This window comes from Macadamia integrifolia, chromosome 4 (assembly GCF_013358625.1).
Source record: "Macadamia integrifolia cultivar HAES 741 chromosome 4, SCU_Mint_v3, whole genome shotgun sequence".
Taxonomy (NCBI): Eukaryota; Viridiplantae; Streptophyta; class Magnoliopsida; order Proteales; family Proteaceae; genus Macadamia; species Macadamia integrifolia.
Window position 1 is genome coordinate 6,874,516 of NC_056560.1, and position 18,612 is coordinate 6,893,127.

Here is an 18,612-nt window from a genome sequence, read left to right on the forward strand (position 1 = left end):
GATTCAACTTGAACCTTATATCAGAGAAAAGAAATCCAAAAGAGCACCTTACTACACAATCAAAGTGCAGAAAGAAATTATAATGCAATGAACAAGCAAGGTCTCAATTATGACAAGCCCAAACAAGAGGCAATAATAAAAATAGAATCCAGACCCATATCTTACCTACTTTCAGAGCTAGCATTCAAAGTTCAAAATTGGAACTGGAAGAAATAGAATAAAAGTATAGAACCACAAGCATAAAACTGAACAAATAAAATAGTTTGTTCTCAAACTCAAACCTACTCATTTGGAGAAGAAAAATAATTGCTCATCATCTTGAAGAAACTAAAAAAATGAGTTTATTTTAAGTAGAAAACGACAAATCAGCCTCAACTGTAACAAAAGAATACTCACATGCTCTTCCTTCCATATTGATGGGCTCATAGGGTCTTGCCAACAGTTGACCTTTGCAGGTCCATGATGATCTGCATTGCAGTGAATAAGCATGTTAATGACTCATGAAGGTTATGAATAGTTAAGAAAGCACTAAGGATACCTCTTAATCAGATTCATAAAACTTTCAGTATTTCAAGGACAGTAAGACCCCATATACATGGATATATACAGAAAAATAGCTAATGCATATTTTACGTAGTAGCAGAGTCCATACAAACAAATAGAAAGGAAAAAAGGAAAGAAATAATGGAAACCAATCCCAAAATGAAAACAAAAACCATTCAAGAACCATGCCCAAATAGCTAGGACTCAAAGAATGAGTAGTAGCAGAGAAGAACAAACCAAGCTGCAAGTTAATAAATCATAAAACATGCAAGTCAACAAAGAAAGCAAAACCAAATCTAATCAATCAACTAATCAGCCATTAAAACCTGCAAGTTAACAAATCATAATGTAAAACAACCAATGCATTACCAGAAATAAAAAAAAAAAAAAAAAAAAAAGAAGTAAAAAAGTCCAGCAATTGGAAAAACCAGTACAAGCACATGACAACAGTAATAGTCAACGTAAAACATATTCATTCACTTTTCAAAGTCTTGGTGGATTCGAATTATCATAACCTGGGCACTAGCCCAAGTGCTCTACCATTTTGAGCTAAAGACTCCTTACTTACGAAAAAATATTGTTAGTACATTAGAGGCTAAAACTCAATAAAAATACTCAGAATCCTGGACTACAACCACATAAGCACAAAAAATAAAGATCCAATGAAACTGTGTGCTTTAATAGCACAAAAAAAAGCCATCACATTAACTGAACTTAATAGTAAAAAAAGAAGTCCCCATTAGCTGAATCTAAATATAATCTTCATCTAGTGATTGATGAGCTGCAGATGCTTGAGATGATATATGGGAAATAGAGTCCTGCAAGTGACATTTTGCATTAGGGTAATCCATATTGAATAAAAAAAAATACAAAAATGCAGCAAACAACATAACAAACTAAACATATTCACCATAAGTGACATGTAACTGGGATATGTGTTATCCATCAGTTGTGTGGGAGTTGGTGCAGGAGTTGGCTGTTGTTCTTGTAATCGTTGACTGTTACTTGGTCCTCCACTTTTTTTTCTTTTTCCTTGTTTTTCAACCCAACTCTTTAACCGTCTACCACCTCTTTTACTTTTCTCTTTATGCTTCAAACGTAATCCATCGTATACGTCATTTGAGAAATCAGGCAATATTGGCATATCAGGGCGATCATCTGGGTTTCTAATATTACCAAGCTTCAACCTTAATTCATTCGTAGTATCCTTCACCAACTCGTATCCCTAAATTGTATTTGAAGCTTCTGATGCTATTTGAATAAGTTCATGACAAACACGCCTATACCGTTACGTACAGTCCAAGTTGACATCTTGTTCAACTTCTTTTCCCCTACTGTCATTGACCACCATATTTGTTGCTCTCCGTGTCCATCTCTTCAAAATATAGTATTCAGGAATATGCTTTATGTCTAACACATCCAAAACTTTCAAACAATGGCAACACAGAATACCATCAGTCTCGAATTTCATGCAAGAGCATGCTACAATTCCTTGGAGTGGGTTACAATATACTTTATACTCACAGTCTGCTTCATAAATCCCAACCCGAAAATAAATGTAAGGATTTCCATCAGTTCAACTTATAATCATGCAAATAGTCATCCAATTGTATTCCTCTTGAAATAACTGAAAAATAACAAGAGTGTAGAGTTCCCCAACTTGTTTCTGTACAATAGACATTGAATTTGCAAGTCGTGGCATCTTGTTTCGTGCATCAAATTCAGCTTTTAATTCATTACTACGCTTCTATTAAGAACTCTCTCAAAGTGTTTAAAAAATTGCACAACATCCAAAGTTGACTTCAAATAGTCCTTTAAGTCACTGTTGAGACTCTCACTGAGCTGTGTACTTCGAATGCCTATTGTCAATGTGGTGTTCATATAGCACTTCGCCCATTGACTTTTAAGCCCATATATGCGCTGCAACCATTCATTATCCTTAACATCATACTCATTCAATAAATTATACCATGTTGTCTCGAATTCATCTTCCACATCGTATTTGTATATACATTTCTTTAAATTTGTAAGAAAATGAGAGCCATTTTTCATCATATGACCCAAATGCGTAATGCCATTCTACATTAAATGCAAAGTACACAATCTGTGCCATGTTTAAAGCCATATTTCTTTTAATGCTCTAGCCATAGCTTTGTCTTGGTCCGTGAAGATAGTTATAGGTTTCTTTCCACCATGTGCTTCAGCAAATACCTCAAACAACCATTTGAAGGATTCCACTGTCTCATCATATAAAAGTGCGGCCCCGAATACAGTGCACCCTCTATGATTATTGAATTCAGCAAACAACCCAAATGGCTTACACTCTTTGTTGGTGCGAAAATAGTGTCAAAACTGACTACATCTCCAAATTGTGTGTAGTCAATGATCATCTTTGGATCCGCCCAAAATATGTTAGTTATTTGTTCTTCACTATCCAGCTGAAATGAGTATGTGAAAGATGGGTTGTTCTTAGTTTGGGTAACAAAGTACTTCATCAAACTACCTACTTCACCATATGTTAAGGCACATTCTCTTTTAGTGCGGAGATAGTTCCTAACATCTTGAGTCATACAGCCCAGGTTTTCAATCCCACCAGCATGCCTACCCATCAACTCAACTGTGGATCTAGGCCTGATTCCCGAGTCATCTGCCAAATCAATTTCATACCTATGTATGTCTAACATATTCTTTTGTGAATGCATCATATAAACTATTGATATAGTATGAAGCCCATGATTATGTTCTCTCAAAAAGTCACGGCACTTGTTTTTTCCCTCATCAACCAAATATATGTTCATTCGTGCCTGGCAATTTGTTCTTGTCTTAGCTCGGGGTTTAAAAATATTGATGTCTCGCTTGTCACTCAACCGACAACCAGCTTTTGAACAGACAAATCCCCTAGATGTTATAGTCGTGTTGTCTTTCTTGCTCTTATTCACAAAGTGTCTCCTAACACTAAACCCCACTGCCCGTCCATAATTGTTGTAATAATCGTATGCATCTTGTTCTGAATTGAATAGCATCCCAAACTCAGGTTCACTCACATCATTCATGCAAACATTTTCCATACTAGATAAAACAAATAAAAAACAATAAGGTAACAGTAGTTCAACAGAATTTAACAAAGTAAGAGCAAGAGTGGAATTAAAAAAAAAATTAAATACTATATATCAAATAAAGAAGAAAAATATTATGAGCAAGAGTGCAAGCAAATACAAATATGAAATTGAAATTTTGTTAAAAAGAAACTCTAATGATGTGAATGCAAACATTCTCCATGAATAAGAGAAGGCTCTTTGCAGAGAATGTACATGAATGCAAACATTCTCCATGTTAATTACTTCAAAAAAATTCAATTTCAGAGATAGCGAGTCGAGCGAGGAACAAAGAGACAGCAAGCAAATAAAAGAGAGAGAGAGAAGGCTCTTTGCAGAGACATTAACATTAACATGCAAGAAAAAAAAATAAAAATAAAAAGAGAGAGAGAAGGCCCTTTGCAGAGACATTACATTAACATGCAAGAAAAAAAAATAAAAAAAAAGAGAGAGAAGGCTTTGAGTATTTCATACCTTTGCAAGGTATGCTTCCTAACACAGGGAGAGAGTGAGTCGAGCAAGAAATAGAGAGAGAGAGAGAGAGGAGTCAAGCAAGGAAGAGTCGACAGAGAGGAAGAGTCGAGCGAGAGGGAGAGAGTCGTGAGCGAGAGGGAGAATCGACAGAGATGGTTAGGCCAGCAACGAGAGGGAGAGTCGAAAGAGGAGAGAGGGAAAGAGAGAGAGGAAAAAACTTAAACCTTTTATTTCAAATTGATGAACCAAACCAGTTTCATATGATACGGTTTGATTCAAATGACTCTTCACTGATTTAAGGTTTTGTTAGTTATACCAGATCTAGACCGTTGCATTGGTATCAGCCACGTGTCACCCCTTGAAGGTGGTATTTCACGGAATTGTACCATATCCGAATTGCAGACGATTTTAACCCCTTCTGTAGCGTGGGGGTGAGTCATATATCGTGTAGCTCATCACAAGAGCGTGACACTGGGATTTTATTGATCCTGTGGTGTGGGTGGCTTAAACCTTAGTGAAAAATATTCATCAGCGATACACCTTATCATCTTCTTATGATCAAATCCCTGAGAGATCGATGCAAGATTTTAAATAAAAAAATAGGGTTTGTTTGTCGTGCAGGAACTTCCTCTCTACCTTTGGCGGTCATCCCACCATCTCCAATAGGCCGCTCGCATTCATCTCGCCGCCTCTAATAGACCACCGGCGATTTCTCCTTTCTCTGTGAGATCATCATCTGGAACTGGTGAGTTCTCTGCTTCATTTATTTTTATTGCTTTGATTCAATATTTGAAGATGGGGCAATGTTTAATTGATTATTCATTTGTCTCTAAGAAATAATAGTTGCAGAAGAAATGGCAATAATTTAGCATATCTGATTTTTATGGAATGCTATGTTACTGGCGTGTTTGTGGTGGTCTTTGGTAGGAGATTAATTTGTGATTGTTCTACAATGTATTTTCAATGGAAGAGAGAGTCATAGAGTGGATCAGAATAATTTGCAAAGAAGATAAGCTTCTCTTGAGGATTTCGTGATGGAAGGATAGAAAAATTTGAGTTTTGTTTATACACTCTCTTGAACTGTTCTGAAAATCTGCATTGGACCTTTAAGTATTCTAGTTTCAACATTACTCTGTTTTCCTTGTTCCACTAGGATTACTCTGCACACCCTTCTCTAGATCTCAATTTTCTGAGATGGTGTAGGCAAATTGTGATAACTCAGAAGACTACTCGACCTGAATATCAGGTCATTCTGATCATTATTTTTCAAGTTATAAAATTTTGCCCCAGGTTCTCTTTGTTTTGATGATCCTGTACTGCAAATTCCTTTGTAATTCTAGTTAGGACTTGAGTTTTGTGTTGGTTGTGCTGGTCTAAGTGAGTGCATTGTTTACTATAGAACTCAAATGGTCCCATGCGTTTTTCTAGGATTTTGTGATGGAACCCATGTCCCACAGATCAGAATTATTTGCAAAGCAGATCAGGAGAGTCGCTTATTGGGCTTTAGCAAATCAGCTTTTTGGGGAAGTCCCAGCTTTGTATTTGTTCAGAAATGGAAAAAAAAATTATTATTTACCCCTCTGAGATGGAGAATTAAACAGATTCAGAGGTAGACATGTCCTCCATTTGGTGCATATCAGCTTCTCTTGAGGACTGCCCTTGAGGATTTGCCAACATCATGAGACAAATTAAGTTCTTCAAGCCCTTGGAATCTGGTCCCACTCAGGAAATAAAAGTTGAGAAGATAATATGGCTGAGACCTAGAGGTGGCGTGGGACATTGATGTGGAGCATGTGAAAAGCATGGGATGGCATACTTTTTCTTTGTTCTAGTGGTGTAAGTGTGAGTTGCGGAGGGGGGGGGGGTTGCATGATTGTTTGTGTTTTAACTTCTAATAAAATTGAAATAGGAATGGAGGTCATGTGTGGTGTGTCTGGTCATGTTCCAATTCAAAGTAGTTGTTGGACTTATTTACATATCCCTTTGCCTTTTTTTTTTTTTTTTTTTGGGGTGGGGGTGTGGGAGGGTTGTTTCTGATTCCATCTGCAAGTTAGATTAGTTTCATGGAAATGAATTGGGCAGAATGGTGTTGCTTTATTGTTATTTTTAAACTTCAACATCAAATAGATTTCCTGCATGAGTTTCTCTCTCTCTCTCTCTCTCTCTCTCTCTCTCTCTCTCTCTCTCTCTCTTTTCTTATGGGTGGGGGTGTGGAGGAGGGGTGTTTCTGATTCCACCTGGAAGTTAGATTAGTTTCATGGTAATGAATAGGGCAGAATGGTGTTGCTTTATTGTTATTTTTAAACTTCAACATCAAATAGATTTCCTGCATGAGTTTCTCTCTCTCTCTCTCTCTCTCTCTCTCTCTCTCTCTCTCTCTCTCTCTCTTTTTTTTTTTTTTTTGTTATGTTGTAATAGCCATAGCTATGCCTATTTCAATTGTGTCTTGTTGTTTTCCAATTTATTTCTGTTGTTTTTCAACTGATCTGATTATTCATGAGTAAATTATTTCCTTTAGTGGTGGTTGTGCAGAGCTGCTAATGGAGTAGTAGCTCATTCCAATGAGCTGAAGCTATCAAAATCACTATCTCTAAATTTGATTTACAACTTCCAAGAGTGGCTTGAAAAAAAAAAAAAAAAGGAAAACTACAAATCCTACGTCTTAAATGTACTTCCCATCAAGTATTATAGAGTTCTCCATAACCGTCTGTTGACCTCTTGTATGTCCCCAATGGTCGTTGTTATTTTCACAGTCTTACTTGAATTGTTTCCAAGTTTTTATCGTAGTTTGATTTTTGTTTGTTATTATCTTCACAATCTTACTTGATTGAGAATTTGAGATTCATGATGTTTATTTTATAAGGACGGTTATCTAAACAGTATCAAAACTGTAGGTAATACTATTGGAGATCAAGACATAGGTCTAGATGTTGAGATTGAGCCTCCGGTCGGTATGAAATTTAATTCAGAGATCGAGGCTTATAAATTCTATAATTCCTATGGGGGAAGATGAGTTTTAGTGTGAGGAGGGACTATGCACATTGGAGCAGAACTGATAAGTTAATCCAAACTTTGAGGAAATTCGAATGTAGTAAACAAGGTTTAAGGAAAAAATACAAACGAGATATTGATACAAAGATACAAAAAGCAGAGACAAGAACTAATTATAATGCACGGATGGGAATTGTGCATGTTGATAATGGATAATATCAATGTAATATATTTATTGAAGAGCATAATCATCCCTTACATTTACCGGTTACCTTGCATATGATGCGGTCGCAACAGAAAGTTTTAGATGTCCATGCGATAGAGATTGATATAGCCAATGATTCCACAACGGAAAGTTTTAGATGTCCATGCGATAGAGATTGATCTAGCCGATGATTCTGGAATAAAATGTTAAGGCCATATTTGAGTACATGAGCAGGCAAGCAGGTGGAAAAGAAAACATTGGGTTTATTAGGCAAGATCAAAAGAATTACCTCCGAATAAAATGTCAATATGACTTATTTTATGGTGAAGCTGGTAGTTTGTTGATGTACATTGAAAAACAAACAAGGAGAAACCCTACTTTTACATATGCATTACAGTTGGATAGTGAGGAGCAGATAACAAATATATTCTGGGCTGATCCAAAGATATTAATCAGATCATTTTCTACTTTCTAGCATGAAAAAAGGCATGGCTGAGCCTAGCTTCATGCCTACGAGGTTGGAGGTTAGTCCAAGTCTAGAGCTGAGAAACAGAAGAGCAAATTTGTCCTTAAAGCTTATTATGGCAAAAAGGAATTAAATGGGAAAGGGCTTGAAAAAGTTCTGCCTTTTTTCCCCCCTCATGCTTTCAGTACTTGATCTCATTAGTAAGAATTCATATTGGAAAATATTCTATGGATACCATTGGGTATACATTAACCAGATAGCTGCACAACAGAGTGCAACCTCCCAATTCACAATTTCTACAATCCCATTTAACATGAGAGCCTTGATGGATTCGAACCATCATCATCTGGGAACAAACCCAGGTGCTCTTCCTTATTGAGCAAAAGACTCACCAACCTACATAAACCATGTCAATTTAATCCAAATATAACAATCAAGCACAGAGAAAGAGATATAAAGAGAATGACAGAGTGAGTTAGAGAGAAGAAGTAAAAGAAGAATAAATCTAGAATGATACTAAAAGCAGTCAGCCTTAAAAATCTAAGTATTAATAGATTAGGCAGTTTGGTTATTTAGCGCATGGAACAAACAACACCAACTGCAACAATAATAGATTCTGATTCAAATCGGCCAATTTGACCCCTCTGCTTCGATCTCTTGAACGATGCCTGAAGTACCCCCACCCCTCTTTTATAGCTTTTAAGATTTAGCTACAAAAGCCCCGTCTTCTGACAGTTGTGCTAGGGAAGTACTTGTGATTAAAGAAAGGAAATACATCAATTTCTCTTGCTAAGTAAGATAAATTAGTTGAAGGTAAGTAATGACCTTTGACCTCAGGTTGAATAGTTTGGAATGTAATTCTTTCATGCGACTCGTTAACCTTGGCATGTTCTCTCTCTCTTTCTCTCTCAAACTCCACCTTGAGAAGAAAATTTTAAATGGCAATATTTACAAGAACTAGTCCTAAAGATATAAATTAGAACCAATCTATTCAAGGACCATAGGAATTACAATATGAAACAGTAATTTATAAAAGCATATCATCATCATCTATGGTATGGAGTCAATGTAGAATCGACAGTGACCGATTTTGATTACTTGAACTTTGTGAAGAACAGACACACAGTATTAATATACATTCAAAAACTAGAACCAACTCACCAGTTCTGCATAATTCCCACAGCCCACTATTACTTCATTAGTGCCTGCCTTCCCTGGAAGAACAAAGAACAAGAAGAACAATAAGTAGAGAAAAAGAAAGAGAGGGGAGACTTGTGGACTTCATTTTCTCTATGAAGTATGGAATAAGAAACTTGTAATGAAGGTTTTTTGACAAGAATGAATTGCAGAGATAACTGATTCATGATACCCAAATGATTCAATTATTTATACTGCCAACAATGGATCCTTTCCAAGTGATAGCCATTTCTCTAGTAGATCCTTAAAGAACATAACAACTTATGTGTAAATGAAAAAGCAAAGCATCATGATATGGAAGATAAAGCCACTCCTTGTGGATCCAAATGTTTTAATTTTCCTCCCATTTTAAAGCCAAAAATAAAAAATAAATTCACTCAGTGTTTAACCTAATGACAAAATTATGATAATATCCTATTGTGGTTTCAGATAGCTATAATTAAGAAATTGGAATGGAGAAGAAAGATTACCCTGTTATTGTTGTGCTAAGGGTTGCAAGAACAACATTGAATACCCACGGTTGAAGCCATTGAAGGATTTTAGAACACTGCAGACATGTATTTACTTCTTTCTAGTTATTAACCAATGTTGATATCGTGCTCTGTTTTGACAACCTAGCAGTCACTCACTGCGTGGACTCGATCTCCCTCACCCCTCCTCCATTATTCCTTATACCATGAGAGTGAGCTCTTTATTCAAGGCAATCCAACCCCCTGAAATTTATTCCATTAAACCTTCCTACAGTGAGGTTGAAACCAGCATCCAGTTCATTCCATTTTGGTTTCACCAGATTGAGTTTAGCAACTAAAATAGGGTTTGTCTATCGAACGATGTAAGAGGACGTTCTAGACGATGGTCACACAGAGAAAGGAGAAGTCACCGGCGGCTATTAGAGACGGCGATATGATCGTCGACGGCCTACTAGAGACAATGGGATGAACGCCAAAGGAAGGGAGGAAGTTCCACGCCACAGACAAACCTTATTTTTTAATTTAAAATTTTCCATCCATGGATTTGATTAAGAAGATGATAAGGTGTATCGCTGATGTATCTTTTCCCTAAGGATTAAGCCACCCACATCACAAGATCAATAAAATCCAAGTGTCACAATAAAAGCCGAATCGGAGTTGGTCTAAGGTGCCAGCAATTCCATAATGAATGTTTATTTAACTAGAATTGCTTAGAATAGTAGGTGAAATTCCATAATAATATCAGGGAGCATGAAAACATATAAGAGAGCATGAAAATCGATCTGATTTAGTGGACGACTTTGAAAATTGTTGCAAATAATTACAAGGTAGTTTCCAACGAAGTTGTAGAAGTGGGATATTTTAGTTTAATTAAATATATTAAACTATTATATCAGCCAAGTATAATCTGACTTGCACCAGAAAAAAAAAGTATAATCTGACTTTTATATATTTTTTGGCTAATAGTCACGCACTCAAAGAATATCAGAAAGTGTATTTTGCCAGAAGATCAGGAGTGTATTTTGCCCTATAATTAAGGCCCGTTAGATAACGTTTCAAGAAACGCGTTTCTGCCGTTTCTGCGTTCAAAAATGACAGAAACAGAACAAAAAGCATTTGATAAAACTGTTTCGTTTTACTTGTTTTCAGAAATAAAAATTAAAATTTCTACCTATTTAAGGTTCAAAAAACGACCCAAGCGAAACAAGTTGTTGTTTCTGTAAACAACTCGTGGTGATTCTTTCGCTCGTTACTATTGACTTTCAGAAACATGACTTATCAAACACCTTCAATTCTGTTTCTGTTTCTAGAAATGGAAATTTATGTTTCTACAGTTTCTTGAAATAGAATCAACAGAAACGTTATCAAACGGGCCCTAGGGGTCCGTTTGATTTTGTTTTTAGAAACGGATTTTTTATTTTTTTGTGCTCAAAAACGAAAAAACATCCTAAAAATCATTTGATTTTTCTATTTCATTTCACTTGTTTTTAAAAACAAAAATAGAAATTTATGCTTATTTCTCTGTCTAGAAACAGGAATGGAGAAACAAAGTAGACTTGTCTTTCTGTTTCTAGAAAAAAGTGGGAGTGACAAAAATTGTAAAAAATCCGATACTTCACTTGACCTACCCAAACCCCCAACCTATTATTGAAACTTCTCACTATCCAAATGCGGTAATTCCAACCTGATTGTGCGAAGTTCACAATTTTGGATTACCTTCATTATTCTGAAACTCATCTCTATGAAGCATATATGCAACTTCAACGTTATATCTTCACTCGTGAGTTACATTCTTACAACATCATACCTTCACTCATGTCTTGAATTCAATTACACTGGTGAAAATGTTTTAAAAAATAAAAAAATAAACACCTTTTTGTATTTTTAAAAACTATTTTTTAAACACAAAAACAAAAAAACAAAATCAAACGGCCCTAACTATTATAATATTCCTCTCTTTTGATTTTAAGTTGGAATTAGCAGCCTCTCCTTAACGCAATAGAGGTCTTCACCGTTGTTCTCAATTGACACCTGTTAAGCGCCAAGTACTTCATGGACTTTGGTTTGACCTTTTTAGATCATCACTTCAACGACCCTACTCGAATAGATAATAATTAGTCTTCTTGTTCGATATTACCAAAGCGTCACAGGCTATGTAAACATAGGTTCTGTTCCTAAAGGTGAGGACTTAGGCGTGGGTTGCTCCAAGCTTTGGAAGAATAGCAATGGAAAATCTGTCAGTCCACTAAGTCAACAGAGATCCCATCTCTTGTATCACATGTGACAAGAGGCTTCCTCCAATAATTGATATACTGCGTAATGTGCAACACCCTAAGTACCTCTTCTCCCATTTCCTGAGTTGTTCCATGTCCCATACACCAGGATGAGAGAGAAATAGAAAGTGAGACCCAAGCTTAATTGTGCCATGGATGAAATTTAAGCTAGCACATACAACTCAGGATACTTTAATCAAATGTCAAGTTTTAGACCTAATGAGTTCGCTATGTCATTAATGAAATAATGGGTCATGTGGCGATTGCGCTAGCATGAGGATTAATCAGGGGAGATGTACAAGCATTCAACCAAGAGAGAGGATGGTTTTTTCGTAACCTCCTATGTCTGGACATATGAACACACAATCAAATAGAGATCTTTTTCTAATTAAAAATAAGACTTTCAAGTCCTACCAAAAGAAAAAATAAGAGTGTCATGAGAATACATTTAATTACTAATAAGCAGTGCATGGAAGCTTAAAATTTGGTTATTATTTTATAGATATTCACAACTCAAAATTACTGTCATTTTTTCATGTGTCAAAAAAAAAAAAATTAGGTCATGAAATGAGGGATATGTGGGTGATCATACAACCAATCTCTTTTGCCATGATTAAAGTATCAATAAACAAAAGCGTCCAAAGAGTTCTATAGACTAGTATAGCTAATTTTACCATGTAGAAGGTATAAACAAAAAATCTATAAAGATACAGAAAACAAATAGAAAGAGTAACCAAACAATCACAAAACGCAATAATATATGTGATTTGATAAGATGCCCATATCCACGAGAGATGAAAATAATTTCACTAACAATAGAAAAAGGTAACAAACTTTCTTCCTTAAACTACTTTGTGCTTACAAAAGATTTTCATTAACCCAAATAACCCATTGCAACAACACAAACAGGAAAAAAAATACAAATTTTTGGGCCTTGTGCCCTTAGGGCTTTTATTGTCCCCTCCCAAGGAGCCCATAACCTAGTCCATAAAATACAAATCATAAACGCTCAACATATATAATGATGATTTGGCGATTTTGATTGTTGTATATTTAAGAAATGGTCTGAAATACAATTTGTAAAATTTCAGACCTAAATCCAGGCATTTACCTTCTCTTGTAATTAGATTCCCTCTCATGTGTACCTATGGTCTCTCTGGTGTTCCACACACCCTAACCGTATTGTAAGGATGTCTATTCGGCGCAGTATATATATATATATATATACACACACACACCATACCGATATTATACATAATAGTGATTTAGTACAAAAACCTCATACCAATACTCTATCGAACATGTTTGGTTTGGTATTTGATATCTGTAATCAGTATGACATTGGTATTCGGTATGATATCGGTATAGTATGATGTGTTTTTTAAATCATATCTCATACCGATATTGTACCAAATAGTGTCTCGTTAAAGGGACCTCATCGATATAGTATCAAATTTATTCAGTTTTCGATTTGATACAGAAAATATGGTATGGTACTGGAATCAATTTTTGGTTTTCGGTACCAGTTGACACCCTTACCCTATTGTATGTTTTGTTAAATTTTTAATATGTAATTTTGCTCATTCCTTAGCTTGCTTTCTTGTTCAGAAGCCTGCTCCTCTTGGCAACCAGTCTACCGATGCTCCGCCTGAGCTCTCAAGTGCTTTGTCGAATGAGATTGTTGAGGGTGTTCAGCATATGGGGGCCCTTTTATCATTTTGATAAACTCCTTTAAACTAAAAATTCACATTTACCAAAAAAAAAACTCCAAAAATGAATATGCTCCTACACACCCTCTCATTTGCCCATGTACTAGCGTGTATATTTGCAAGTAGGGTAGCGTTCTCTAACCTAAGAAATAATAATAATAAATATGTGTGTGTGTGTGTGTGTGTGTGTGTGTGTGTGTGTGTGTGTGTTGGGGACGAAATCACAACCATGAGAAAGAAATCCGAGTAAACAATCATACAAGATGAAGAATTCACTATGGTCCGACAAGATTGCGTATATCCACCGGAGAGAATAGGGATTTTTCACTATTCTTGAGGAAAAAAAAACTCTCTACACCACTATCCACCTCACAAAATGATCCATTTTACTTGTGACTAGGGTTTTCACTACAGAGAAATATATAGAAAACTAAAACCCCACATAATTATAATTATACCTCTATACATGTAGTTGATCGAAATCAAACTCAATTTTAAAAACAAACTCAATTATAATTCTATGAACACCGTATCAAGTACAAGACACCTAACCCCAACATTTTTCCCTCTCTTTCTGTTATTGTATATTGCAGGTGTCATGTTGTTTCATTGATATTTTTCCTTTTTTTCTCTTTTTCTCCCTTCTTTTTTGTAAAAAAAAACAATATTTATTCATTAAAATAAACACGGTTGTAATTTTTGAATTATAATATTTTATTAATCACGGAATAGAGTTTGATCAAACTATCTTACTCGTAAAAACATAGCGCCTTTCTAATTAAGGAGTCTACCAATGATTCCACTGTCGAAGCATAAACTGAAAATTATATTTCCAAAATAAAAATTGAAAAATATCCTCAACCACCACTGAATAAGAGACGAGATAAATGTATTCTATCTCCACCACTAAAGAGTCAAAAGATTATGAAATCCATTCATATGACATCCATTGAACTGAAGAGATGTAATGCCGTACTACCATTTATGGTTTGAGTGACGAAAATCGATCTGATTGAGTGGTGGATATTTTTTTTCAACTAAATACATATATTACACTATTATATCAGTCAATCATTATCTGATGATTATATATTTTTTGGTTAAGCTTATACTTCGAAAGAAAGCAATAGCGATCCAATCAAGTCAAGGGTTTACAGGTTCAGTGAAGTCCTCGAAACTTGAATGCTTCTTGTTGCCCTCAAGGAAGACCAGAACTGGGACTTTCCCTTATAACTATTATATTATCCTTCTCTTTTGATATTAAGTTGGAACTAGCTGCCTTGACGCAATGGAGGTCTTGACCTTTGTTCTTAATTGACACACCCGTGTAGGTCACGGAGTTAGAGACGAAGACAACTAAGACTGCTCAAGTTTTGGAACTGTAATTAACTATAAGATCTTGGTTGAATATCATAAGAGGCTTTTATAAATAGATGATTCTTTCTCCCCAAGTAGCCATCTCTATACTCACACCTCCTCCCCCAGCCTTAATTGACACACCCGCTCTCATCTCTTTAAAAAGTTCTTGCTACTCTCTCCGAGAATTATAAAGCTTCATAACCCCTTTTCCTGAGAGAAAAAATTAAGCAAATATGCTGCACCCACAGAGCCTTTGCCACCCACAGCAACTTTCCTCCCTCAGTAACAATGTCAAAACCAAAACCCCAGCCACCCGCTTCGTCAAACTCCGTCAACTGTCGGTTTCCGCCGTAGGAGCCTCCCTCAGCCTCGTCCGGCGGTGACAGGCCCATCGAGGACACACTCGATGCCACCTGAGAAGGTGGAGATCTTCAAGTCTCTTAACGGCTGGGCCGAGGAAAAGATACTCCCACTACTAAAACCAGTGGAGCAGTGCTGGCAGCCGCACGATTTCTTGCCTTACTCATCCTTGCCGATGGATGTGTTCGAGGGGCAAGTGCGTGAACTACGTGAGAGATCGTCGGAATTGCCCGATGACCACTTGGTGGTGTTGGTCGGTGACATGATCACAGAAAAGGCCCTACCCACGTACCAGTCTTTCGTGAACCGGCTCGACAGGGTCAATGACGAGACCGGTGCCAGCCCGGATGCTTGGGCCACCTGGAACCGTGGTTGGACCGCGGAAGAGAACCGACATGGCGACCTGCTCAAGACCTACCTGTATCTCTCCGGTCGTGTCAATATGCCCAAGATCGAGCGCACCATTCAGTATCTTATCGGCAGTGGCATGGTGAGTAGTAAATTAGTAAAGGATATTTCGTAACATGAAACATGCATTATGATGTATATTATACATACATATATGTGCAATTTGGCATTTCTGACTGACATACGTGGTTGATTTTAATTGGACAGGACACGGGAACAGAGAACAATCCCTACTTCGGATACGTGTACACGTCGTTCCAAGAGAGGGCCACGTTTGTATCACACGGCAACACAGCCCGGCTGGCTAAGGAGCATGGGGACACAGTGTTGGCACGCATCTGCGGTAGTATTACAGCAGACGAGAAGCGGCACGAGAATGCATACGTGAAAATGGTGGAGAAGCTACTGGAGATAGACCCCTCCGACGCAATGCTCGGGATCGCCGATATGATGCGAAAGAAGATCGCTATGCCTGCTTACCTCATGTATGACGGCCAAGATCCCAATCTATTCGATAATTTCGCCGCTGTCGCACAGAGGGTCGGCGTTTACACGGCCGGTGACTACGCAGACATTCTGGATTTCCTGGTTGGGCGGTGGAAGCTGGAGAAACTGGAGGGTCTCAACAGCGCTGCCAACGAAGCCCAGGATTTTGTGTGTGGTTTGGCTCCCAGGTTCCGAAAGCTGCACCAACGAGCGGAAGAACGAGCACGTAAGACGAAGCCACGTACCGTTGGCTTCAGTTGGATCTTCGACAGGGAAGTTGCGTTCTAGATCTTTCTGTATCTGTAATATGAATTCCTATCTAACGATATATATATATATATATATATATATATATTAATGGATGTAAAATACATACCTACTTTATTTCATTGGTACTACCCATATGGGTACATCATGTGTGGAGGTAGCCACATGGGTAGAGAATCCAGTCCAGACTAAAAATAGTTAGGATCAACTGATCAAGTAGAAAAAGAAAAGACGTATAGCTTCTTTCATTCTATTTCCATGCTATACACTTGTCAAGAAACTCTTGTAGTTGGTGTAAAGGCTCCGTTTCCTCCGACAACCACTTTACATATATTTTCGGTGAAAAAAATAATATTATATTGAAATTTTGTGCATAACTATGTGCATGGCCATCGGATGAATTGTAGAGGGTGCACCACAGAGCTTCATTCTTCGTTCAACGATTTTATGCATGATCGTGCATTATGCATAGCTGTGTACAAAACCCTTCCTGTAGTATATCAATAATAAGAAGATGAGATCGATACAATAAAAGGATAGATAAAACCAACCGAGTTTGCCATCGAAAGGAGGGTGGAGATGATGACTCCTAGAAGAAAGCAGATCTAAGAGATGAGACCGAGTTGGATAATAAATCAGCAGAAAATTTTCCTAATCTTAGGACATGAACAAATCCCACTCTGTGGCGACCATGGATTTAGGGGACGGTATTGGTATTGGTATAACATATCCAACTCGGTGGAGACCATGGATTTAGGGGATGGTATTGGTATTGGTATTGGTATCTATAGATATCAATCTAATACCGATCTAGATCAGATCGGATCGATGAGTATCAGTTGGTTTTGCCCTTGGTTTTTCCTAAAATGTTTTTTTTTTTACCCTTGAAATGATACGGGTAATCAATCCAAATCGATCAAGAATCAAGGATCAATCTCACTTGATGCCAATACGTGATCGATGCTTGAAACCATGGAGACGCTTGAGTAAGGGTCAACAATTTTGTTTTTTTTTTTTTTTTAACCCTTGAAATGATACGGGTAATCGATTCAAATCGATCAAGAATCAAGGATCAATCTCACTCGATGCCAATACGTGATCGATGCTTGAAACCATGGAGACGCTTGAGTAAGGGTCAACAATTTTTTTTCTTTTCTTTTTTAATGTTGGGGGTGTGGGGCAGGGTTAAGAGGGATTCGGCTCCTCTTCAAATCTTAATTGCCTCTCTTTGAGTGCAACACTTGTACATTTCAAAATCCAACAATTGCTAGGTAGAAAAGCATTTGAAGGGTGTCGTGAGAATAGAGAGAATTGGACAAGACTAGAACAATTGAGAATTGGAGAAGAGCCGGATCCGGAGGTAAGAGAGTATTGTAACCTTTGCAAGGAACAAATTATTGGTCCAAATATTAATGAAAACAGGGCCACAGACGGGACAGCAGAAGAGAAGCAAAATAGTTTGGATCGTCTCCAGTTGAAAATGTAGACAAAGGGCTGGGGTGTAAAACCTTAGTCTGAGCCGATAAAACAAATCGAAAAACCCAAATTGAACTGAATCAATCCTTATCAGACTGGTTTTGGATTGGGGTATGATGGGACAGGCTGAAATCAAACCACACCAAATCAACCAATTTTTCTATTCATAACCTCTATTCTCATTGATTTGTATCAATTTCCCTTATAACGAGAAATCTTCTCACTGCTATTGAAATCAATAGAGATAATTCAACTCACCTATTCATAACTTCAGACCTCAACGATGTGCTATTTTGCCTTCGTTTTTTCTTTTCATTAAAAAAGAAAAAAAATGTGTGTTCTTTAAGATTTTACCACTAATCCAATATCAATACCTGATCTTGGATCAATCTCAGCCGACACCGATACAACAAATACGACCAGCTCGATTGAAGTTGTTTATGAGATTGTAAATTCTAGTCCTCTTCCACATTCATATCTTTTTGTTCTTCCTTCATCTTTCTGTTCTTCCCTTTTTTTTTGGCCCACTAAAAACAACCAAAGAAGCTGATACTTGATAAATATCTTTCTGGCAAAAACTTTGCCATCAAAAGGGTATGACGGCAAATCAGAAAGCTTCAAATTGCCAAATGTTTGGTGTCAGCTTAGAGAGACAGCGGAAGGAGAAGAGACATTACTTGGCCGAAAGAAAGAAACAAAGAAAGAAGAACGTGCAAGGAAAGTCTCCTACTGTACGTTTTTGAAGGTTGTTACAACTAAAACTCTTTTTGGGTAAGAACCTTGATTACTAACTGAACCCACTAATCCCTCAAGGCTCATGCGAACCTCCCTGC

The 18,612-nt window shown here is 37.0% G+C and overlaps 2 protein-coding genes and 1 long non-coding RNA gene across 3 annotated transcripts; 1 reads left to right on the plus strand and 2 right to left on the minus strand.

Annotated features, from left to right (window-relative positions):
- Positions 1-2,271: 2,271 nt before the first annotated feature.
- Positions 2,272-3,611, minus strand: LOC122075234 (protein FAR1-RELATED SEQUENCE 5-like). Its single transcript, XM_042640193.1, has 2 exons — positions 2,865-3,611; positions 2,272-2,622 (listed from the first exon to the last, which is right to left on the minus strand). Exons 1-2 carry the CDS (start codon positions 3,609-3,611, stop codon positions 2,272-2,274), a joined length of 1,098 nt encoding a protein of 365 aa, XP_042496127.1.
- An 11,314-nt stretch (positions 3,612-14,925) lies between these two features.
- Positions 14,926-16,551, plus strand: LOC122076957 (stearoyl-[acyl-carrier-protein] 9-desaturase 6, chloroplastic-like). Its single transcript, XM_042642631.1, has 2 exons — positions 14,926-15,632; positions 15,758-16,551. The coding sequence occupies exons 1-2, from the start codon at positions 15,189-15,191 to the stop codon at positions 16,322-16,324; spliced, it is 1,011 nt and encodes a 336-aa protein (XP_042498565.1). The 5' UTR covers positions 14,926-15,188; the 3' UTR covers positions 16,325-16,551.
- On the minus strand, positions 16,522-18,584 carry LOC122076958. The gene is made up of 2 exons (XR_006139661.1): positions 18,154-18,584; positions 16,522-16,775 (listed from the first exon to the last, which is right to left on the minus strand). It is a non-coding gene; the product is annotated as an uncharacterized LOC122076958 (long non-coding RNA).
- Positions 18,585-18,612: the final 28 nt, after the last annotated feature.